Raw genomic sequence first — 24,795 nt, 5'->3', positions numbered from 1 at the left:
TTGGTACCAGTACCACACTGTCTTGATGACTGTGGCTTTGTAATATTGCCTAAAGTATGGGAGAGTTATTTCTCCTGCTTGGTTTTTGTTCCTCAGAATTGCTTTGGCAATTCTGGGTCTTTTGTTGTTCCATATAAATTTTTGGATTGTTTGTTCAAGTTCTGTGAAAAATGTCATGGGTAATTTCATAGGGATTGCATTGAATTTGTAGATTGCTTTGGGTAGTATGGCCATTTTTACAATATTAATTTCTCCAACCCAGGAGCATGGGCAAAAGACATGAATAGACATTTCTCCAAAGAAGATATACAGATGGCCAACAAGCACATGAAAAGATTCTCAACACCCCTTATTATTAGAGAAATGCAAATCAAAACTACAACGAGATACCACCTCACACCAGTCAGAATGGCCATCATCAATTAGTCCACAAATAACAAATGCTGGAGGGGGTGTGGAGAAAAGGGAACCCTCCTGCACTGTTGGTGGGAATGTAAGCTGGTACAACCACTATGGAGAACAGTATGGAGGTACCTTAGAAATCTATACATAGAACTACCATATGACCCAGAAATCCCACTCTTGGGTATATATCCGGACAAAACTTTACTTCAAAAAGACACATGCACCCACATGTTCACTGCAACACTGTTCACAATAGCCAAGACATGGAAACAACCCAAATGTCCATTGACAGACGATTGGATTAGGAAGATGTGGTGTATATATACACAATGGACTACTACTCAGCCACAAAAAAGAACAAAACAATGCCAGTTGCAGCAACATGGATGGAACTAGAAACTCTCATACTGAGTGAAACTCTCATACTGAGTGAAGTAAGTCAGAAAGAGAAAGACAAATACCATATATCACTTCTATCTGGAATCTAATATATGGTACAAAGGAACCTTTCCACAGAAAAGAAAATCATGGACTTGGAGAACAGGCTTGTGGTTGCCAAGGGGGAGGAGGAGGAAGTAGGGTGGATTGGGAGCTTGGGATTAATAGATGCAGACTATTGCCTTTGAAATGGATTAGCAATGAGATCCTGCTGAGGAGCACTGGGAACTATGTCTAGTCACTTATGAAGGAGCATGAAAATATGCAAAAAATAAAAATGCATACATGTATGTGTAACTGGGTCACCATGCTGTACAGTAGAAAAAAAATGTATTGGGAAAATAACAATTTAAAAAAATAGAAAATTAAAGAGAGAATAGATACTAAATAAATACTGATTGAATGGATGAATAAAGAAGTTAATGAGGACATAAATGTCAAAAATGCTAGTATATTAAGATTAATTTGAGACTCTCGAATGAGAATTTTGTCTATAAGCCATAACTGATTTTTAACCCTTTATATATCAATGATTTATAACATACTCAGATGTCTTTCTAGATAAGAGCTTATATTACCTCAAACTATTATTACAGCTTTTTATGGCACACTCAAGTATGAATGATTTTGGTTTCCCTTTTAATTTTATCTTACAAGTCACCTGGAAATTCCTCTTCCAGGAATTATTGTTACTATGTTCCAGAGAATTCAGTGACTGGAGAAAACAGTGCAATATATTGGTGGTGATAGGGACAGGATGCCTGGCAAATGTTGGAAACATATTATAATGAGGGCAAACACTGTCACTAATCATTTTTTTTCTATAGACATTCCAAATTCCCAAATGTTCCCTGAATGTGGATATTTAAGATGCTTCAAAATATTTTATTATAGGTTAAAACAAAAGCTTTAGAATGATAAGTTTACTTCAGTTCTTTCAAAAGTAAAACATAAGGCAAAGAACTGTTGCAGACAAGATGTAGACTTAAACTACAGTTTTGTAAGATAACAGCAGGCCCTCAGTATGATGCACAGATGGGGAGAGGAAAATAAAGAATCGCCAACCAAAAAGGACTAAGGCTGTTTAGTGTGAGAAACGATTTAGGAAGAAGATGGGGAATGAAATCTCTCTTCATGTATTTTAAGAGAAAGAGGTATATATACACATGTGCATTTTTTTCTATACTTGGAAATGCTAGAAATTATAAAATTTCTAATTAGGACAGACTCCTTTTTGGAGGAGAGGGCGTGAAGAGGATTGTCCGTAAAGCATGATTGTCCACTGCTTCTCAAAGTAGCGATCTCTCTCTCACTGGAAGTTCCTAGCAGAAGCTTACTAACTACAAGCAAAAGATTTTAACGCATCCTTCTTTGGACCCTTGAATTTCATATAGACTTAAATTCTTAAATTCCTATGTCTGTACTGTTAGTTAATGTAATAGACAATATTGATGCTTCACCTATGCTTTTCCTTTTACTATTTCAGTGCATGCTTGCTCACCTTCTAACTGCCAGCACCTAAATTTCCTTGACTCCTATCTCTAGGGCCTACTTTGCCCTTGGTGGCAGGGAGACCAGGTCAGAAGTGCCAGGGAATTCTCCTTAGCAGCCCTCATACAATGACTGACAGGAGCTGATGCATAAATACTCCAACTTCTCTGCCCCACAAGTGAGATGATTCTGACATGTTATGTTGTACACTAGCTTCCAATTATTAGTTTACACTAATTTCAAATTATAGTGAGCCCCTGTCACCCACATGATACTTTCTTAGATAAATGCATCTTTTATTGACTCCATTTCTCCACTTCCCATTCCAGTGCGTTCTCATCTCCTAAACCAACTGATTACACATAAAGCCTAGCTTAAGATCTGTTTCTGGTGAAATTGAGCTAATACTGCCTCCAAACAAAAAAACTTACCAATGTGGTAATGAAATTCATAATGTCAAGAACACTTCCTTTTGTTGGCTAATTGTCCCAATTGGATCCATTCTTCTGTATCATCTAATTTACTGATGATTCCTTTTAGTGTGTGTGTTTTTTTTAAATTTCAGTTATTGTATTCTTCATTTTGATTGGTTCCTTTTTGTATTTTGAACTCTTTTAAAATTCTTACTGTGTTCATACATTCTAATCCTGAATTTCTTGAGCATAATTATGATTATTACCTAAAACTATGTACTGGATAGATTATCTCCACTTTACTAGGTTCTTCTCTGTTTTTTTTTTAGGGCCGCACCTGCAGCATATGGAGGTTCCCAGGCTAAGGGTCTAATCAGAGCTGTAGCCTCCAGCTTATGCCAGAGCCACAGAAACGCCAGATCTGAGCCGCATCTGCAACCTACACCACAGCTCACGGCAACCCTGGATGCTTAACCCACTGAGAGAGGCTAGGGATGGAACCCGCAACCTCATGGTTCCTAGTTGGATTCATTTCTGCTGTGCCATGATGAGAACTCTGGATCTTCTCTGGTTTTATCTTTTTCCTTCATTAGGAACACATTGCTTTGTCAGCTCATTTTGCCTAGTTATCTGTTTTTATGTCTATTTTGTGGGATGGTTACATTTCCCAGTTTTGGAGAAGTGGCCTTTTGTAAAGATGTCTTATTCATCCCAGCAGTACACTTAGCTCTGGCCACCAGAACTATATGTCTAGAGGTTTCCCCTCTGTGGGTTGCATAGGTCCTTCTGTTGTGCGTGGTCTAGTAGGCATGGCTGGCAATAAGTCCAGTTGGTTTTCAGGTTGTCAGCCCCTTGTTTAGAGGCTACCAGCTGCTAGTGGGTGAAGCTTGGTCATAGGGTGGCTGGCTGCAGAACCCTACAGGGTCTAGTGCTGGCTCACTGGTGGGTGGATTCAGGTATTGGGGTGGGTGGTTGTGGTAAAGTGTCCTGGATCTAGTTTTGGCCTTCTGGTGGGAAGAGCCATCTACTAACATGGGGAGTTATGGGATCTGAGATATTTCAAAACTGGCACTGGCTCACAGGTAAGTGGGGCTGGGTCCCATTGTGGGTGATTGAGGAGCCCAAGGGTGTCTCAAAGCTGGAATTAGCTTGCTGGTTGCCAGGGATGGGGTTCAAAGGGGCCCAGGGCTAGTGCTGGCCTGCTGGCAGATGGAGCCTGGTTCCAGGGTCTCTGGCTTCAGGGATCTGGTGGTCCTGGAATTGGTGTCCACTTGTTGGTGGACAGGGCCAGTTCCTCCTGACACAACTGGCTATAGCATGCATAGTGTCCCAAAGCTAGTGTTGGCTTGTTATTGAGGGGTCCTGTGGTCACTGGCTCAGGAATCCAGAGGTCCCAGAGTTGGTGCTGGCCCCTTGAAGGGAAGTGCCTGGTACCAGATGGTCCTGGGATTAGAACTGGCTGCTAACACTCAGAGAAGAGTCCTGTGAAGACTTGGGATCTCTGTCTGCAGGGCCCTTAGGTATCTTCGAGTTAATTTCAGCACACTGGTGATCACTGCCAGGGCCCAGGGAGTCTTGGGGCTGATTGCTGCCCACTGGTGGGTTAGACTGGTCCCAGGAGTTGTGCTGGCCCACTAATGAGTAGAATTAGGTCCTGAGCTGCAGGGTTCTGGTGTCCCATGGTTAGTACCAGCACACAGGTGGATGGGGCTGGGTCCTGTACTTCTTGGAGAGTGAAGACAAGTCCCAAGGTGGCTTGGAGCTCAGAGAATCCTATGGCAACCTGCCTGCTGATGGATTGCTAGCTGCTTGCCTTGCTAGCTGCTTGGTCTAAAGCATCCCAGTACTGGTGCCAACAAGCTGGCGGGCAGGGTTAGATCCCAGCACTAATAAGCTATAAGGAAGATTCCAAAATGACATTTGTCAGCACCAGTGTCCATGTAGTAGGAGCTATCCCAAATTTCTGCTGCCAGGGTCTATGCCCCCTGGGAGCTCCAGTTGCCTCCTGACTCTCTGAGACACTCTCCAAGATCAGCAGGTGGGTCTGATCCAGGCTCCTTTCAAATCATTGCTTCTGCCCTGGGGCCTGGAACATGCGAGATTTTGTGTGTGCCCTTTAAAAGTGGATTCTCTATTTCCTACAGTCCCCTGGTTCTCCTGAAAGTATGTCCTGCTGGCCTTTTTTTCCCTTTCTTTATTTTATATATATATATTTAAAGATTTTTATTTTTCTTTTATAGTTGATTTACAATGTACTGTCAATTTCTGCTGTATAGTAAAGTGATCTGGTTATATATGCATATGATCTGGTTATATATGCATAGATACAGTTCCCGGTGCTATACTGTCCTGCTGGCTTTTGAAGCCAAACATTCCGATGGCTTATCTTCCTAGTACAGGGCCCATGAACTGGGAGCCTGATGCAGAACTCAGATTCTTCACTCCTTGGTGATAACCTCTGCAATTAAAATTATCCTCTTGTTTGTGGGTCACCCACTGTGAGGATGGGACTTGACTATATGGTGTCTCTCCTCCTCCTACCAGTCTTGTTGTAGTTCTTTCTTTATATCTTTAGTTGTAGATCTTTTCTGCTAGTTTTCAGGTCTTTCTCACTGATAGTTGCTTTATAAATCGTTTTCTTTGTGAAAAAACTTCTCACTGTTTGTTCTTCTAGGCTCAGTGAGATCTTTACAATCATTACTCTGATTTCTTATCTGGAAGATTGCTTATCTCCATTTCATTTAGTTCTTCAGTTGTTATCTTAGTTTTCCATTTGGAACATATTTCTCTCCCTCTTCATTTTGCCTAAGTCTCTGTGTTTGTTTCTCTGTATTAGGTAGATCAGCTGTATCTCCCTGTCTTGAGAGTCTGGCCTTGTGTGGAAGGTATCTTTTGGGGTTTAGTAGCATGGTCAGTCTGGTCTTCCTGGTTACCAGAGCCAGGTCATCCAGGGGTGTCCTCTGCGTTGGCTATCTGTGTTCTCCTATTGTGACTGGGCTGTATGTACCACATGTGGAAGAACTGGTACGTGGGGCTGCCCTTTGGTGAGTCTGGTTATAAGGACCAGCTGCAACTGTTACACAGCTCTTATGTGCAGGGCTGGCCCCTTCCATGGAGACACTTTGGGCAGATGTCAGTGCCATCCGTGGGTGCCTGATGGGACTGCTAGAGCAGGGGGCTTTGCACGGGCTCCAGTGATTGCTGAGGGAGCCTGCCTGGTCTCCTTTGGAAGACTGCTGTCTGGATCTGGTCTGTAGATGAACCCAAGGCAAGTTGAATGGTGAGAGAGTTGGATGAGGAGAGTCAGAAATGGCACTTGATGTACTGGGCCAGCAAAGGAGAGGGTGAGTCACAAAAAACCCCAGTTCCTAGCTCCCCCCCCAAAAACTAGCACCCAGTTCTTCTGCGCCTAGAGAAAGTTCCAGGGACAGATCTCTGCCCCTCAAGCATATGCCCTAAAATTAGTCATTGAATATCCTTCATGTATGATCCATTCACTTTTCAAACTACTGTCTGTACTGGGACTTGGAAAGAGAAATTTTTTGTGTATCCTATAAGAGAAGATTCTCATTTTCCTACAGCCCTCTAGCTCTCCTGGACATAAGCCCTCCTGGATTTCAAAGTCAGATATTATGGGGTTTGTGTTCCCAATGCAGGTTCCTCAGGTTGGGAAGCCCATTGTGGGGTTTGGAGCCCTCCCTCTTCAAGGAGGAATCCTAAGACTGTGATATTCCTCCCACCTATGAGTTGCAGTGCTGGAGTGTGGCCTCTGGCCAGACCATGTCCTTTCTATCCATCTCAATGCGGCTTTTTCTTTTCATCTTTAGTTGTGGAAACTTTCTGTTAGTCTTAAGGTTGGTCTCAGAGATGATTTCCCTATACATTGTTGTAATAGGGGTGTGTTTGTGGGAGGAGGTGAGCCAAGGATCTTCCTACTCTTCCATCTTGTTCTGGCCCCTGGATTGAAATAGACTTAACTTTATATATAAAGCTTGGAAATTAGAAGGTATTAGGTTGTTGACTAAATGAGCAAATGAATGAGTGTTGTGTGCATGTATAAAAAAGAAAAATGATAGGGAGTTCTGGTCGTGGCTCAGTGGTTAACAAATCTGCCTAGGAACCATGAGGTTGCGGGTTCTATCCCTGGCCTTGCTCAGTGGGTTAAGGATCTGGCATTGCTGTGAGCTGTGGTGTAGGTCGCAGATGCGGCTTGGATCTGATGTTGCTGTGGCTGTGGTGTAGGTTGGCGGCTACAGCTCCAATTAGACCCCTAGCCTGGGAATCTCTATACGTCACGGGTATGGCCCTAGAAAAGACCAAAAAAAAAAAAAAAGAAAGAAAGAAAAAAAAGATAGGATGGGCGGAGGCAAGTAAAATTTCCTCTTTTGTTAACTGCAAGATATCTGCATTACTATATCATTATATTTCATAGACTATTTGACTTTTAAGTTTACATTATGATAATAATAAATACAAATAAAAATAGAACTGAAATGTACATAATTCTAGTTTAGGTTCTGGGGCTCTAAAGGGAAAAATATAAAGCAGGTACAAGATAATTTAAGTCTGGACTTTGGAAGAATGTAAGAATCATTTGGTATGTGACCTTGAAAAAAAAAATCTCTTAAAAATAGAAAATAAATTCCCTATGTCCAATCTTGGTCTTTATCCCATTTGCCAGTGATTATGTGAAACTTACTTTTTCTTTCCTATTTTTTTTGGGGGTGGGTAATTTCCTGTCACAGTCTGAACTTAAACTTGACATTGATTGTATCAGCTTGGAGAAAACCCAGAAAATCAGTAGGGAAGTACTGAATGATTATACGATTAAGCTTAAGTGGAGGGTTAGGAGTTCCTTTACCTTTCTGACTGAATCCAAGTGATAAAAAAGAGTCATCACTTTTTTTACTTTATTTACTACATAAAGGTAGTGCACTTTATTATTGAACTATTTAATATGTTCTACAATATAAAGAGTAGTTATATTTACAATGTTTACAAGATTCAGAAAAATGTCCTCAAAGGTATTGTTGAATGTTTTGCTTCTTTTTTGTTATTCTCACTGCACACAATTGAAGAATACATGGGAAATACTACTGAAATAAATTATGAATTTAACTTTTTTTCTGTTTAAAGAGAAATATTATTTGCCTTTCCCTTAACTAAGGCAGAAACTTTTATGTTGCTGCTCTCTGTTTAATGCTAGTAAAACTAATTGATTTTATATCTCTAAAATTATCAAGCAGACTTTCCTTTTATCTTCTTCTAAAGAAATTGAGCTCTGGAATGCTTGTGATAGCAACAATAATGGAAACTATTCTATTAAGTGTTCTTGTATGATCAACTAAAATAAATTTAAACAGTTTAATCTTAGAAGTCACAATTCTTTCAAGACACAGAAAACTATTTTTCTTCAAAAATTTAGACTTTGCTTTCTTTACTTTTCAGTTTTTTGTTTTTGTTTTTGTTTTACTTTATAAGAAAAAGAGGAATAGTTGCGACCATGGCAGTAGTGGCTAAGAGGTAATTAGAGACCCATTTCTAACCCCTACAAACTCCATTTGTACTAGGCTGACTGAGATCTGTAAAGGTGTTTTCATTTTCTGTGAAAACAACAAACCTGATGCATTGTAATGGGACTTGCACATTCAAATCAATTTGCTAAAAAGTAGGGTTAAAGAAGTAAAATTCATCTTTTTTTGGGGGGGGAATATAACCTCATGTCTCTTAAATTTTTTCTTACTTTGCTGCATTTCCTGATCAAGCCAAGTTCCACATGCAAAAGCAGCTCCATAATGAAGCAAAAGCCACACTCCCTGCCAGTAATGCAGTGTGGGAAACTGCTGATGAGATTTCTTCGCTGTAGTAATTGGAATGCCTGATTTGTTCCCATTGCAACTTACACATTGTTACTTTAACATACGGAAATGAAACTCTTGTGATTTTTTTCAGCTTATACAACAAACTCTAGAAAAACCCAGTTGCCCATCATCTTTGGTGACTGAGACATTCTGGACAAGATAATCTGATTCTCACTCTCAGGTGACTGAGAGTCTACCTTCAGAAACTTTGGGTGCTACTCGGTGCTCTTCCCTTAAATAAAAAAGATATCTCTTGCCTGTGTCTTCAAGTGAAGCTCATTCAGACTTTCATCAACAATAATTTTTTAACTTCCCTTTCAAATCACTAGTGATATATTGGTAAATATATAATAAATATAATATAATATAATATAATATAATATAATATAATATAATATAATAAACATAGATTCTGCTCTGATGGAGATATTTCAACAGCAAAGACAGACGGTTAAAGTCATGCAATACAAGGAATCCATTTTCTTGCTACCTCCAATCTTTATCACTTTATCTTGAATTGCTGTTCCATTTTCATTTCTAATTTTCATTCCTTACCCAATTTTTATCTGCTAGAACTAGTACCTGCCTTCTGGGCTTTTTCAGACCTTTGTTTTTCACATTTGTTTTTGTCTGGAATTCCCTTACCTTTTTAATCTGTTCCTGGGAAAATACAATGTATTTGCATTTAAAATGTCTGTTTTCTCTGTGAAGCATTTCTAACTGTCTTGATTATATTCAGTCATCACATCTTCTGGGTTCCTGATGCACTTGTAATATTTCTGTTTCTGAACCCATCAAATTGTCTTATAATTATTTATTCATGTTTCTGAATTTACTAAATTTAGTAAATTTAGATTTACTGAAAATTATGTGTTTAGTAATCTATTTATGAATAAACTACTGCTTGAATGTAAGCAGTCTTAGTGTAGAGAACATGTTTTCTTCATCTCTGTTCAGCCCTGCAGTGCCTGCAATGATGTTTGGCACATAGATGTTGAATTAATATATTAGGAATCAAATGAAGAATTGTTTAGTCTACTGCTGTTGACTCATTCCTACCATCAGGATGTATGCTGCTTAATCCTACAGATGATTCAAATAATCAAAACTATTGTCTCCAATTAGCAGATCTCTTCTTCAGCGACGACTCCTTATAACCGAAGCTAGTTTTCCTCTTCTCTTTGTGTTTCTTTTTGTCACTACTATCCCTTTCTTTTGTGTCTTTGAGATTTAAAAAAAAATTTAGTATGAAAAAAAATGGCCTTATGGCCATCAGCCAGTAACTAAAATGCTCATTTCCTTCCAGATAATGATGCAACCAGTTATGCCACAAGGAGGCAGGCTGTGTAAGCCTTTGGCTCTTTCTGATGCTCTGTTCAGAGTCAGAAATGTTTTTGGAAGTGGAGGTGGATTGAGCAGAGTTCTAGATTTAGTAAAATTATGTTAGAGAATTCTGAAAATCTGTAAATGCAGACTCTAAATAAACAGGTCTTATCTGTTGCCACACATTTGTTAATTTGCCAAAAATCCTGTCTGGGATCTGAGAGCTCACTTAGGTGGTGCTAGATGAAAAGGTAGCCTTGGGTTTAGAATAAGTGGGGGCCATGTCCACATTTCACATTTCACTAGAAATGCAAACAGCTGCATTTCTGTTTGTGAGGACTTTTCTTTTTTCTAATTGATCATGCCCTGAGACAGGATTATTGACTTACTTTTGTGATGTAATAAGTCTCTGAGAGGTCAATCATGGCTCCTGGGCTTTTTGATTAATTGCAAATAGTATGACAAAGTCACTGGGTGTGCCAATTATCTGAGATTCACATTGTGTCTAATAGGACACTGAATTTCTCTTTCATATAGTGAAAGTGAGAATACTGCTGAAAGAGGCATCAATTAATTTGAGGTATTCAATAAAGAGGCAGTTTGAGATACCTGTGATCCAACTGTAGAGCCATTTTTCTCCAAACTTCTGCTAAACATCTATTTCATACTGTAAGGTTGGTACTTATCATTTTCCCTGATAAATTCTTGGTTAGACACTTAAAAAACATCCTAGAACCAAAAAAAAAAAAAAAAAATTGTCCTAGGGTCAATTTAGTTCTAGTTATCTAATGCCTCTGATGTCATTATCTACTGAATAAGAACTGGCACCCATAGCAAAATTCCTGAGATGCTTGATCGTTTTCTATGGTTTGAGCCTTAGTTAACCAGATAAGAGTTACTAACCAGAACAGAAATTGATCATCAATTTATCTTCAGCAGAGCATAGTGCCTGACCTAAATAAAGTGGACACTCAATAAATATTTGTACAATGAATGAATATACAGAAAAGACCACTTGACTGAGGTTTTACTTCATGCTTCTTTCCAAGGTATAGCCTATGTTTAAAACTGCATATTGATTCAGGATCAAATGCAATTGTCAGGGAGTCTTCATTGGAAATAGCATTATCGAGTGAGCAGAGTTTTCAAGATAATCTCAGTCCAGTTCTTCTTATTTAAAATAAGGAGAAGAAGACTCACAGGCATTATGTTACTTCACTTACTCTTTAAAAATAAACAATTGAATATTTCTTACTCATCTCTCAAAAAGTGAAAACATTCATCTTTTTAAAGAAACATCCTAATTTGGGGGATATAAGTCAACTGACCAAAGGAAGAGGTAGAAGAAAGTACATGCCATCCCATTGCCCAGTGTAATGACTGTATTTCAGAGGATGAGTTATGTGTTCATAAAAGGAGGGCTTCACTGACTATAGAACACAGGAATCTAGCTGCATGACCCTGAGATTTTTTCATGGCGGAGCAAAAACATGTGAACAACCACTAGCCTTAAGTGCTATTTTGTTCAAATAATCTTTGATGTCAGAAAGACAGTTAAAATCAAGTTTGTTGCTGCTTTTTTTGCTATTGGGTTAAACATATGAATCAAAGTCTTGCACTTAAATATTCAATTGATAAGGCATTAGATAAAATCATGAGGGACTTTTTGCAACCAATCAAGTTCAGAATTTAAAATCAATAGATATATGTGAAAATAAAATATGAAAATATTCCAACTATAAAGCACTTATTTTGATTTAAAAACAACTCATTTGTTTCCAGCTACATTAAGCTATTTTGAGCTATTTCATAAAATAATTGATATATTGTTAGATGGAGAAAACTAGGTAAGATGAATAAAGGCTAGTGTCCAAAATGGTATATTCCTTAAAGTAAAAGTTGAAACTTTTTACATCAGTAACTGATCACCAATTCAACAAACACTCAAAAAAGACTTTTATTTTCGTCTGCCTCTGTAGAATATGGAAGTTCCCAGGTCAGGGATTGAATCTGAGCTGCAGCTGTGATGTACACCACAGCTGTGGCAATACCAGATTCTTAACCCACTGAGCCAGGACTGGGATTGAATGCACACCACCACAGAGACAATGCCAGATCTTAACCTGCTGAGCCACAGTGGGTTACTTTAGTTTTAAATTTCTTTTCAGAGTTTTTCCCTGCAGATGAGTGAATCAAATTACCCACTGGGTTTAGAGAGCCAAAGCTGGAGCATGATACAAACAATATAATAAATCTAACTTTGTAGTTTTGTTATATTTCTATTGCCTTAAATAGCTCAGTGGGTGATATTTAAGCAAATTCTTCAATTTTTTTCCCCCTATGGTGTAATTTAAGGCAGAAAAATCAATACACCTTAAACCACATTTTCAAATACTTGTTTTGAAATGTTTGAACGAATATATGGCTAACTGCTATTTTAACTAGCAATGCATTTATAAGAAATAATTAGTTCATAGCATGAAAGTAATTTGGAAAACATGTACAGAAGATAAAGTGCTCCTTGAACCACAGTTGTCCATTTGACATATTTTGAGAGAAAACTGTGTGAGCTATTTCCGTAAGTTTTAAAAAATTGATATAAAGTAAATTAATTATGTAATTATTGACAGTATGCCATCACAATATGAAGTGCTCATTCATATAGAAATTTACTAACGCATCCCCTTATCCTCACCATCTTCTGAAAAAGGGCCACCTTTTGTCAAAGGCATTTTTTTTTTTTTTTTTGGAGGAAGATAGAGATGGCAGAGGAGGATGTTGAGCTCCCTTCTACCCATGAACACATCAAAAACACATCTACATGTGGAGTAACTCTAGGTGTAAACAAAATAGAGACTAGCAGAAATGCTCTTCCACAACCAAGGCTGTAAGAAAGATCCACACAGAGATGGGCAGGAAGGGAAAAGAAGCACTCAGATAGGGACAAGGGACATAGAAAAGGAGAGGGATATCACGGAATTGGATATCCTCCGTGGAGAGTCAGGGGCTCAAACCACATACTGGGGACCCTGGGATCCAACACTGGGAAGACAAGTCCGCTTAGCTGTTTGAAAACCAGTGGGACTTAACAGGAAGCTGTAAGAAACAGAGATTTCAGTTTTGAAGAACGTGCACACAAATCTGCTTCTGAGAACAAGGTGAAGCAAGCAGACTGAAAACTACTTGGGGCTCTGGCAAGTTTCCTGCAATTGCCGCAGAGCACACCTAAGCCCGCACTGGGAACCCCTCTTGCTCTTGTGCAGCTCTGCACTAGGGTGAAGGTGGCTATTGCTTAGGAGAGGGAAGGAGCTTGCTGGGGCCCTGCCCTGCATCTGAACAAGGCAAGGATGGCCAATGCCAGAAAGTAAAGAGGACACAATTTGGAAGTGGCCTGGGACCCTGACTGGTAGACAATGACAGCTAAAGTGTGTACCGCAGGCTATGCCAAGTGCCCACTCCAACCGCTCGTGATCCTGTCTTTACTGTCTTTACTACTGAGATTTTCCCTTTCTTATGAATTCTTACTTCTTATTGTAGCCTTTTCTTTTCCATTTACCCTTCTTGTAGGGTTGGTTTAGTATTATAACAAGCCCCCAGGTAATATCACATTCAATGGTGAAAAGGTGAAAACTTTACCTTTAAAGCAAGGAACAGGACAATGAGGTCCATTCTTGCCACTTCTATTTGAAGTATTTGAAGGCCTATCCACAGAAGTCAGACAAGAAAAAGAAATAAAAGGCTTCCATGTAGGAAGAGAATAAGTCAAACCATCTTTATTTGCAAATGGCATGTTAATATATATATAGAAAACCCTAAAGTTTCTACCAAAAAACTATCAGAATAAATGAATTTAATATAATTGTAGGATAGAAGATTTATATACAAAAATCTGTTCTTATTCTATACACGAATAACAAACTGTCAGGAAGAGAAAGCAAGAAAATCATCCCATTTAAAATCACATCAAGGAGAGGAGTAGGCTCCAATCAAGATGGTGGAAGAGAAGGATGGGGGGACTCATCTCCCCTGACAAACACATCAAAAATACACCTACACATATAACAATCCTCACAGAATACCTACTGAACACTGGCGAATCTCAGATGACCAAAATTGCAAGAAAGATCACCACATAACTTTTGTGTAAGACAAAAGACAAGAAAAAAAAAAAAAAAAAAGGGAATCTGGATGGGTCCTGCACCCCTGGGAGCAAGCTGTGGAAAAGGAAAGGTTCCTTCACCCTGGGAAGTCCCTTTACTGCTGAGGATTTCAGCCAGGACAGAAAGGGAGCTTCAAACGCTCAGAGGTGAGTGCAGCAGCTGGTTTGCAGCAGGCAGAACAGAGGGAGACCTACATAGGCAGTCCTGGCCACTGGGATGCTGTTGCCAGCCTGAGATGCATGTCGGCTGGTGTACATGGGGGCTGGATGCTAAAATTCAAGCTTCAGATGAAAGACCTGGGGAAAGGACTGGGCTTGGCTGAGTAGAGAGCCTAAAGTGGCTGGTGTGTGGTATGGGTCACAACCAGGGGTTTATTTGGAAAGAGCCCAGGAATGGCATAGAAGTGAAGTGCCATTGTTAACGGGCACACAAAGGGAGGAGAGGGGCCGGCCACAGCAGCCTCATTTTTGGTGTATTCATACTGGGCATGGCTCCTCCTCTATGAGTTCTGGGAGTGCTGAAATGCAACTGGGTTGCTCATGCAGAGGCAGGTTGAAATCAGAGCCTATGTCTAGGGGCTCAGGACTCAGGAAAAAGGGTTGAAACCTGAGCTCTCTTCAGGTGGCTGTGCAATCTGTGGATTTATGCTGCAGCTGCTGACTGTGTAAACTCAGCACTTGCAGGACATCTGGGTGGATGACTGGTGCTTCCATGTCTAGAATGGGCCAGTGTTAGCAGCTATGGGTTTTGTTGGTATGCATGTGGCAGTGGGGCCAGAATCTGGGCTGCTTCCAGGGTAAGTCCAGGTGTATGACTACTGCAATCTTGATACCTACTTCAGTGGACTGCCCCTAGAAATTTGTGCTGGTGGCTTTGTGAACACAGTGCCTGAGAGACACCAGGGTTAATTGTCTGCCTTCCCATGCTGAGGTGGGGCCAAGGGCAGTGCCAACAACAGTGTACTTTGTGAACCTGCACAATGGGTGACAAACGACAGCTCAGAGAGCACTTCACAGTGGATAGTGGCTCCTTTCCCAGTGGGAGTCCAGTCCCACCTATCTCACACTGCAACTCATAAGCAGGTCTGGGGGCTTCTACTCCAACAAATGGTGAACAGACCCTGCTGCTGACAGGGCTGTGACAACCACAGAGCAAAGAGAAAGCCCTGCTCAATATCCAATGAAGGATCTGATCACAACACCTAGTCATGCCCCCTATGAAGGGGAAAATGGCCAGAACACACTGAGGAAGAATGTGTCAGGCATACATACTGAAAACAGTCCTTGTATCAACAATATTAGACTCACAGAGGCTACACAGGGACATTCCCACATATAAAAACAGCCCTCCAAGATCACAGCAGATAAAAGTTTCTCCTAAGCTCAAAGAGTAAGAAAAATAAAAGTAAAATGAAAAAGCAGAAGGACCACTCCCAACTAAAAGATCAAGAAAAATCCCTGAAAGAAACAAACAATGAAACAACTTTTCCAGTCTACTAGACTCCAAGTTCAAAAAGGAGGTAATAAAAATGCTGAAAGAATTAAGAAAGGGTCTTGATAGAAATGCAGGTTACTGTAAAAAGGAACTAGAAACTTATACAGAGGAACCAAGAAAAATTAGAAAAGTCATTTATCAAGATGAAAGTTTAGCTAAAGGCAATAAATAGCAAACTGAATAATGCAGAAGGGCAAATAAGTGATCTGGAAGATAGAATAATGGAAATCACCCAATCAGAACAGCAGACAGAAGGAAAATGAGAAAAATGAAAGCATGAGACCTATGGGATAATATAAAACATAGCAATCTATGCATAATAGTGATGTAAGAAGGAGAAGAAAGATAAAAGGGGATCAAAAAATGTATTTGAAGATGTTATGGCTGAAAATTTCCCAAACCTAAAGAAGGAAACAGATATCCTTGTATGGGAAGTACAGACAGTCCCATACAAGATGAACACAAATGGATCTCTGCCATGACATATTATAATTAAAATGATAAAAACTAAAGCTAAAGAGATGCTAAAAGCAGCAAGAGAAAAAACAAAAAATTAGTTACAAGGGAATCCTTTCCCACATAAAGTTATCAGCTGATATCTCTACAGAAATGCTGCAGGCAAGAAGGGAGTGGCAAGATATGTTAAAGTCCTGAAAGTAAAAAAAAAAAAAAAGACTTGAAACTCAGGATACTCTACCCAGCAAGATTATCATTTAGAATAGAGGGAGAGAGAATTTCCCAGACAAGCAAAAAAATAAAAGAATACAATAACAGTAAACCTACCCTAAAAGAAATATTGCAAAGTCATCTCAAAAAAGAAAAGAAACAAGACTCTACAGGAAAGGAGAAAAACATAATTAGATCATTTAAATAAACCTGTACAAGTACACAGAATACATTTTTGTGTGTGTATGAAAATAATAACTACAATGAATGGCAAAAGGATAAGCAAAAAGATGTAAAAGAAGACATCCAAATCATAAAATGTGGGGAAGGGAGTAAGAAAATGTAGGTTTTTTTTATTTTTTAAGAATATGTTTGAGCCTGTATGATTACTGGTCTAAAGTAGATAGGAGGAGGTCTAAGATGGAAGAGTAGCAGGACGTGAGGCTCACCTTCTCCCACAAATACACTGAAAATACAACTACATGTGGAACTATTCACACATGTAGAAAATTTGCAAAAAACCGACCAAAGACCTCAGGATTATGATAGAGAAAGACAAACTTTATAAAACCAGATAGAATAAAAGAAAGAAGAAAGAAAAAGCAAAAGAGAAAAAGAAGCACAATGAAGCAAGACAGGACCTGTTCTCCCAGGAGGGAGCTGGAAAGAAGAATAGCTCCTGCACCCTGGGAAGTTCCCCCATCAGCAAGGAGATCAGTCGAAAACAGAGGAGGAGCTCTAGATAAACAGTGTGAAGCAGTTAAAAAGGACACAATCCTTCACAAATGGTCAGTGCTTTGGACAATGGGCAACTGTAGGTTGGTGCCAGCAGGTGTTGGGAACTAAAACTCTGGCCTTAGAGTTGAGACCCAAAGAGGGTGCCTGGGCTGGCCATGTGGAGAAAAACTGGGGTTGTCCATGCAGAAACAGCCTGGAGGGACTAGAGTATATAGTGGGTGATCACAATTGGGAGTGTCTAAATGGAGACAACCCAGTTCGGATAGAGACTAGATACCATTGATTGGGGGTGCTAGAAGGAAGAGGCAGGATCCATCACTACAGCCTTGTTCTCTGCATGCAGTGGCTCAAGCTGCAGCACACTGCCTACTTCAGCTAGGGGAACCACTTGGTGGCAGTGGTTGCCAGCATCAGCTGGGAAGCAGACCTGCCCTCAGGGCTACAGACTTCTGGGAGCAGGTGGAGTAACCACCTGGGGGAATAACACAAGTTCCTGGTTCCCGCCTGTGACCCCCATGCTAATGGACCCCAACCTGCTCCAGAAGAGCTGCACCCACTCCCTGCAAGAGCAGTAGTCTGCTCAACCAGGGAAAACACAGGTGCCTTGGCTCTGCTCAGACTCTGAAGGGGCTCACCCTAGAAGAGCTGTCAGTGGCAGCGCCCATTCCCCATGAGAGGGCCACTGGTGCCTGCTGCCTGCCAGGAGCTTATATGTGGAATCTAAAATATGATACAAATAAACTTATTTACAAAAAAACCCACAACAGATCCACAGATACAGAGAACAAACTTACGATTACCAACATCATAGAAAGGACTGGGAATTTGAGATTAGCAGATATAGACTAGATGAACAACAAGGTCCTACTGTACACAACAGGGTATCCTCTAATAAACATAATGGAAAAGTATATATATATATATACACACACACACATATATACATGTATATATATACATATATATATACTTCAAATCTCATACATATATGAGATTTGAAGCTGATACAAATACTTGAAAGATATCTCATGTTCATGATTGCAAGAATTAATATTTTTAAAGTGTCCATACTATCCAAAGCAATCTATAGATTTAATGCAATCCTATCAAAATACCTATTACATCTTCACAGAACTAGAAAAAATAATCCAAAAATTTATATGGAACCACAAAAGATCCTGAATAGCCAAAGTAATATTGTGAAAAGCAAAACAAAACACAACTGGAGTTATCAGGCTCTCTGATTTCAAAGTACACTACAAAGCTAAAGTAATCAAAACAATATGGTACTGGAATAAAAACAGATATGTAGATCAATGGAACAGAGTAGAGAGCCCAGAAGTAACCCTCACACCTATGGTCAATTAATCTATAAAAGAGACACAAAAATATGTAATAGAGAAAGGACACTCCCTTCAATAAATGGTGATGGGAAAACTTTACAGTTACATGTAAAAGGGTGAAATTAAGACGTTTGGTCATACCACATACAAAAACAAACTCAAAATGTATTAAAGCCCTAAATGTAAGACTGGGAACCATAAAACTCCTATAAGAAAACACATGTAGAACACATTCTTTGGTATAGGTTATGGCAAGATATTTTGGATCATTCCTGCCCAAGCAAACAAAAGCAAAGATAAACAAAAGCTTTTTCACAGCAAGGAATTGACAAAATGGAGAGATAACTTAATGAGATAAATTATTTACCAATGATATGACTGATAAGGGATTAATATCCAAATGTATAAACAGCCAATACAACTCAGGATTAAAAAAACCACAAACAACCTGATTAAAAAATAGGCAGAGGACCTGAATAGACATTTTGCTAAAAAAGACAGAGATAGACAAGGAGTACATGAAAAGATGCTCAACATTACTAATAATTAGAGAAATGCACTTCAAAACCACAGTGAGATAGCACCTCACACCTGTCAGAATGGTTATTTTTGTCAAAAATCCCACAAGTGTTTACAAGGATATGGAGAAAAGGGTACAGTGTTAGTGTGAATGTAAACTAGTTCTTCCACTATGGAAAACAGAATAGAGGTTCCTCAAAAAATTAAAAAATAGAACTATCACACGATTTAGGAATTCTACTTCTGGGTATATATCTGAAGAAAATGAAAACGCTATTTAAAAAGATATATATAGGAGTTCCTGTCGTGGCTCAGCAAGTTACAAACCCGACTAGTATCCACAAGGATAGAGAGGTTCGATTGCTGGCTTCTCTCAGTGGGTTAAGGATCCAGTGTTGCTGTGAGCTGTGGTATAGGTCACCGATGTGGCTCAGATCTGGTGTTGCTGTGGCTGTGGCGTAGGCTGGTAGCTGAAGCTCTGATTTGATCCCTACCCTGGGACTTCCATATGTGCTCTGAAAAGCAAAGCAAAAAAAAAAAAGAGAGACACACCCCAGTGTTCATGGTAGCGTTATTTACAATAGCCAAGATATTAGAAGCAACCTGTGTCTATCGACAGATGAGTGGATAAAGATGTGACGTTTATATACACAGTGAAGTATTATGCAGCCATAGGAAAGAATGAAATGTTGCCATATGCAACAACATGGATGGACCTGGAGGGTACTATGTTTAGTGAAGTAAGTCAGAAAGTCAGATATTGTATGTCATTACTTACATGTGAAATCTAAAAAATAAAGGAATTAACATAACAAAATAGAAACAGATGCACAGATATAGAGAACAAACTATTGGTTACTAGCAGGTAGAGGGAAGGGGGAAGGACAAGGCAGCAGTACAGGATTAAGAAGTACAAACTATGATGTATAAAATAAGTAGGATTCAAAGATATGTTGTACAGTACAGGGAATATAGCCAATATTTTATAATAACTCTAAATGGAGTATAATCTATGGAAATATTGATTCACTGTTGTACACCTGAAAATCATCGATACTTTAATAGAAAAAAATCAGAGACATTTTTCTGATCAGGATTACTTGGCCTTTTATTTTTTAAAAAGTGCTTTGTTTGATTCTCTCAAATTTTCTATTGCTATTTCAGCTTATTAAAGAAGATGCTGAAACACAGTTATTGAAGCACATATACAAATTTCTCACAAAGTTTGAATTAGCTCTTATTTTTAGATGAGTCAAGAGTGACCCCAAGAACTATTAAAAGTGATTTTGTTTAGGAATTCCCTGGTGGCTCAGTGGGTTAAGGATCTGGCATTGTCACTGTTGTGGCATGGGTGATGCTGTGACAGGGTTTCAGTCCCTGACCTGGGAACTTCTGCATGCCAAGGGTGTGGCCAAAAAACCAAAGGTGATTTTGCTTAGAGCTACAGGAATTAAAGTATGGACAGTAAAAAAAAAAAATTCAGAATAGGAAATGGCTTTTCTTGTGGGAGAAATTTTATAGGGCAATTAAGAACAGAACATTTGTACAGTAGAGTAGACTTTGTTACAACATATGAGATTTATACTTGAGTGGCATTTTAGAGAGAAAAAATTCTATTCATAGTCTCATTATTACTATGAAATCATGATAGAAAAGAAACCCTTTAGAATTCTGTAAGAGTTGAAATAGAAATAATAATGGTAAACACTGAAGTTTTCTAAGTTCTGGGGATCTAATGTCTAATAGCACGGTGACTATAGTTAACAATACTGTATTATATACTTTAGAGTTGCTAAGAGAGTAGATCTTAAATACTCCTACCCTTAAAAAGAAATGATAATTATGTGAGGTGTTGGAGGTGTTAGCTAACCCTACTGTGGTAATATTTCACAATGCATTTGTGTATCAAAAAAATCATGTTGTATTCCTTATACTTACACACTGATGTATGTTAATCATATCTCAATAAAACTGGAAAAAATAGAAATCACAACAAAAATGTCTAATTTCCTTCGCAAAAGCTTATTTAAGGCTTATTTATTCAACAAATTTATCCATAGCACCTGGGTGCTTAGAAACCTGCTAGGCCTCTGAAACGGGTGCTTTAGTCACTTGGTTGCCTTCTCCAAAGGCAATCTTTTAAGCACAAGTCTTTTAGCATGTGGAGGGTCTTTCTGAGCCTTACTCATCATCTGACAGGAACTTGGCAATCAAGGAAGTTCTTAGAATTGGCTGCTCAGTGGGATTCATGAGGAGTTATTTACAAAGCTTCAGTTGTTTATGTCAAACAACTCAAACTCTCAACATAGGGGTGGGAATGGAAGGAAGGAAAAGTGGGAGTTGGAGCTGAGGTGCCTAGGTCTTGCTGAAGAAAGTAAGATGGTTTTTTAAAAAAAATCGGATTCCATAAATGCACACTAAAATGTTCATATACCTTGTTACACTGATTATTAATCATATTATTACAATAATAATCATAATTGCAACCTTAATTAATTTTTGGACTCCCTAAGGAATAAACTTGAGTGATGTAAAATTAACATTTTCTAATATAATATTAACATATTTCATCAGTCAATTTTTTTCATCTATAAAAGGATACCAGGAAGAGAATAGATTCCTGTTATGGTACAGTCTGGCTTTACCAGACCTTTAAAAGAAATTCATGCTTTTCTAATTTTAACCTTTCCAAATACTAATATATTTGAAGAAGGAAACTTATGGCATCTAGTTTAGTGTCCTTGGATATCAAGGAGGAATCTCTGAAACGTATCTTGGTTTTGATCTGTATAGATGAGTATTTAAGTTATTCTTATAAATAAGCCTCCAAATTGGTTAGTTATTTTCTATAATCAAATCATATTGCTATGCAAATAAACTGTATATAGCAAACTAACCAACAAAACATGCTACAATACTGTCTAACTAACCTATTTTAGATAAATATGAGCAAACATTTTTAAAACCACTAGATGGCATTCATTCACTGCAATTTTGGCCAAATTGCAGAAGAAAATGTTATCATGATATGCAGGGCTATGGGGAAGGCAAATGTTATCCATTATTTGATAATATTTTTCTATCATTTAACACAATGAAAAAATTCAATTTTTATCTTTTCTTGCGTGCTTGAATCCCATCAACAAACACTCATTGAAAGCTTTATTTAAGGATTCTTCCTTTGAGAGGTGAGTTGAAAACCAGCCTCACTGTAGCAGTAATATATTTACTTACAACATCTAGAAGAAAATACACTATACTTTCTAACATGCCACATCATTTTATTTTATTTCATTGCTCTACTAATTCATGTGGATATTTCTTATCTAGCTATTTCTCTAAAGGTTAGCAAAGTAGAGAGTCACAAATATTAACATTTTCTAACATTTTAGATGGCACTGATCTTTAAAAATCAATGTTTATGAATATAGGAAGTCAACAGCTCTTGAGTCACGAAAAGTTCTTTCTAATGTACGTCTTAAAAATGTGTTAGAAATAGTGCTTCTAACTGTAGTGAGAACCAAAATGGCCTTTGGTGAGAAAAGATATGACTTAGTCTTGGAGATTAATAAATCACAGCACAAAAACTCTCAAACTCCACATTTCAGGCTAAATGATTGGGAGAAGATATCGATTGGCCAACAAAAGTCAACTCTTTTTGTAGACAGTCTAGGTTAATAATAACATAAAATCCAGGACTTACCTGTTCCAATATATTTTGAAGCCGCTCTATCTCACAGTCTATTACAAATTTCTTCTCTTGTCGTCTATCAAGTTCTTCTAGAAGTTGTCTATAGCTCACATCATTAAAATTTTCCACACATATAGCACTGACATGCCAACCATTTTGTCCTGCTTTTTCCATAATAGCTTGAAGTATCGAGTATCCTAGTGAGGAAAAAAATTCAGAGGGGTTTCTAAAAACATGCCCTTAAACAACTTTTACAGGAACTAAGTCTACATTAATATTTTACATTCCAATATATACAATGAATTCTTAGTAATTTAAAAATCTGAGTGGCTATTTCTAAATCATTTAATTTTGCTTTTTTTACGGAGGGCAAAAATGTTCCTTACAAATATTTCTTGAAAGAAGTAGCAGCACCCTACCTTGAGTAAGCTCTCAAAAGCTCTCTACTGGAGAATATTTCATTGCTTTAGATACATTTTTTTTTTTGTCTTTTTTTGCCTTTCCTAGGGCCACACATGAGGCATATGGAGGTTCCCAGGCTAAGGGTCTAATGGGAGCTGTAGCCGCCGGCCTACACCAGAGCCACAGCAACGCGGGATCCGAGCCGTGTCTGCAACCTACACCACAGCTCACAGCAACACCGGATCCTCAACCCACTGAGCAAGGCCAGAGGTCGAACCTGCAACCTCATGGTTCCTAGTTGGATTCATTAACCACTGAGCCACGACAGGAAATCCTAGATATATTTTTGTTGAGATAAACCAAAAACAAAATCCAGCACCACCTGTGGTCAAGAAAAATTTCATAAACTTTCTGTTAATTTTACCCACTAGACAGAATTCATTTTGAACAATTGTTTTGATTCTCTACTTGAGCAAGGGAGTAACAGTAGCTTTGGGTTCAGCTATGGAAGAGAGGATATAAAATAAATATTGCAACAGTCTTTATTAAGGACTCATTATTGTAAATGGAAAAGGCATTTTTAAACAGTTCCTGTCTTGGAAGGGAACTGATGTAGATTGGGGGTGAATCGGATGAAAACTAGATGAGGTAGTGGGCACTTAAACTCATATTCTAGTAGAGGAAACAGACATTCACATAAACACAAGTAAGTTAGTTTAAAACTGTGTAATGATGGCTATTCTCAAGATAAAGTGTTAGCCTAAGGAAAGGTTTGCTAAAATCTGCCTTGATGAGACAAGGAAAAATACCAATGAAGAGAAACAACTTGAACTGGGCCTTGAAGGTGGAGAAAATGCTTCTAAGATTGCTGAAGGAATATTTATCAGTTGGGGGCAAACTTCTAGAGAGGATGGAATGGTCTTTACCCTCTTGATCCAAATCTGCCTGCATGTGGAAAAGAAGTCACAGGTCTTAGTGTCTAGGTTAAGAAATCAGGGCAAAACATGTGAACCCGGCACTTAGAACATTTCTTCATGCCAATATTGTCTTGAAATCTTGCTTCTTCCGACTCTCAGTTTTGAGTTTGAATGTGTAAAAAAGGGAAAAGAATCTTTGAATCTGATATATAGAACTTTTAAACAAGGATTGTTTAGGATAAGAGCCTGTTGGTTATCTTTTCCCATTGTGGCTTAATATAAAAAATGCTAATTTTCTTTAAGAAGTTCCTGTTGTGGCTCAGTGGGTTAAGGACCCAGCATTGTCTCTGTGAAGACGTGGGTTCGATCCTTGGCTTCATTCAGTGGGTTAAGGATCTGGTGTTGCTGCAAGCTGTGGCATAGGTTGTAGATGCGGCTTGGATTTGGTGCTGCCCTGGCTATGGTGTAGGCTACAGCTGCAGCTCCAGTTTGACCCCTGTGATTCCATATGCTGCAGGTGTGGCCATAAAAAGAAAAAAAATTCTAACACTTATTTGAGCTCACTTTATGGCAGCTGCCTATAGTTTCTCCCTCTCTTGGTCCCTGGAGCTAGACTGGAGAGCTGGGTAGATTAAAAGTGAAAACTTAAAATGAATGCAAAGCATTTGTGAGATAAGAACACATTTACTCACTTTTCTGATTGATATGTGAGCCACTCAGATTCAAAGATTTTGATTTTTAGGTATGTTTTTCTACAAGTCTGAGTTTTAAACATTACGGATGTTCAGTTAATAACAGATGGGACCGATGATGAGATCATATTTAAAATATAAATTACCTGACATCCTGCCAAATGAACTACTGCGGCAGTCAGGATTCATTTTTTTCTAAACCAAAAAATAATTCCCCAAAGAGGAAGAAAGAGGGCATGTTA

At 38.6% G+C, this 24,795-nt stretch overlaps 1 protein-coding gene across 29 annotated transcripts in view; it reads right to left on the bottom strand.

The window, feature by feature from the left end:
• Nucleotides 1–24,795, bottom strand: part of GRIA4 (glutamate ionotropic receptor AMPA type subunit 4) — a 362,056-nt gene that overhangs the window by 97,364 nt on the left and 239,897 nt on the right. For all 29 annotated transcript variants that reach the window (XR_014815154.1, XR_014815156.1, XR_014815155.1 and 26 more), the window contains one exon: nucleotides 22,555–22,739. Coding sequence is in view for 16 of the 29 variants with exons in the window: in XM_084975905.1 (XP_084832031.1) it covers nucleotides 22,555–22,739 (185 nt within the window). In the remaining 13 variants the exon portion in view is untranslated. The remainder of the gene's footprint in view (nucleotides 1–22,554; nucleotides 22,740–24,795) is intronic.

The sequence above is a fragment of the Sus scrofa genome, chromosome 9 (genome assembly GCF_054392235.1).
Source record: "Sus scrofa isolate SSC_HxYL_T2T_F1_AM1 chromosome 9, Sscrofa_HxYL_maternal_Yorkshire_Landrace_v2.0, whole genome shotgun sequence".
Classification (NCBI taxonomy): domain Eukaryota; kingdom Metazoa; phylum Chordata; class Mammalia; order Artiodactyla; family Suidae; genus Sus; species Sus scrofa.
The sequence above is the reverse complement of the archived record's forward strand: the minus strand, read 5'-3'. Positions and strand labels throughout refer to the sequence as shown.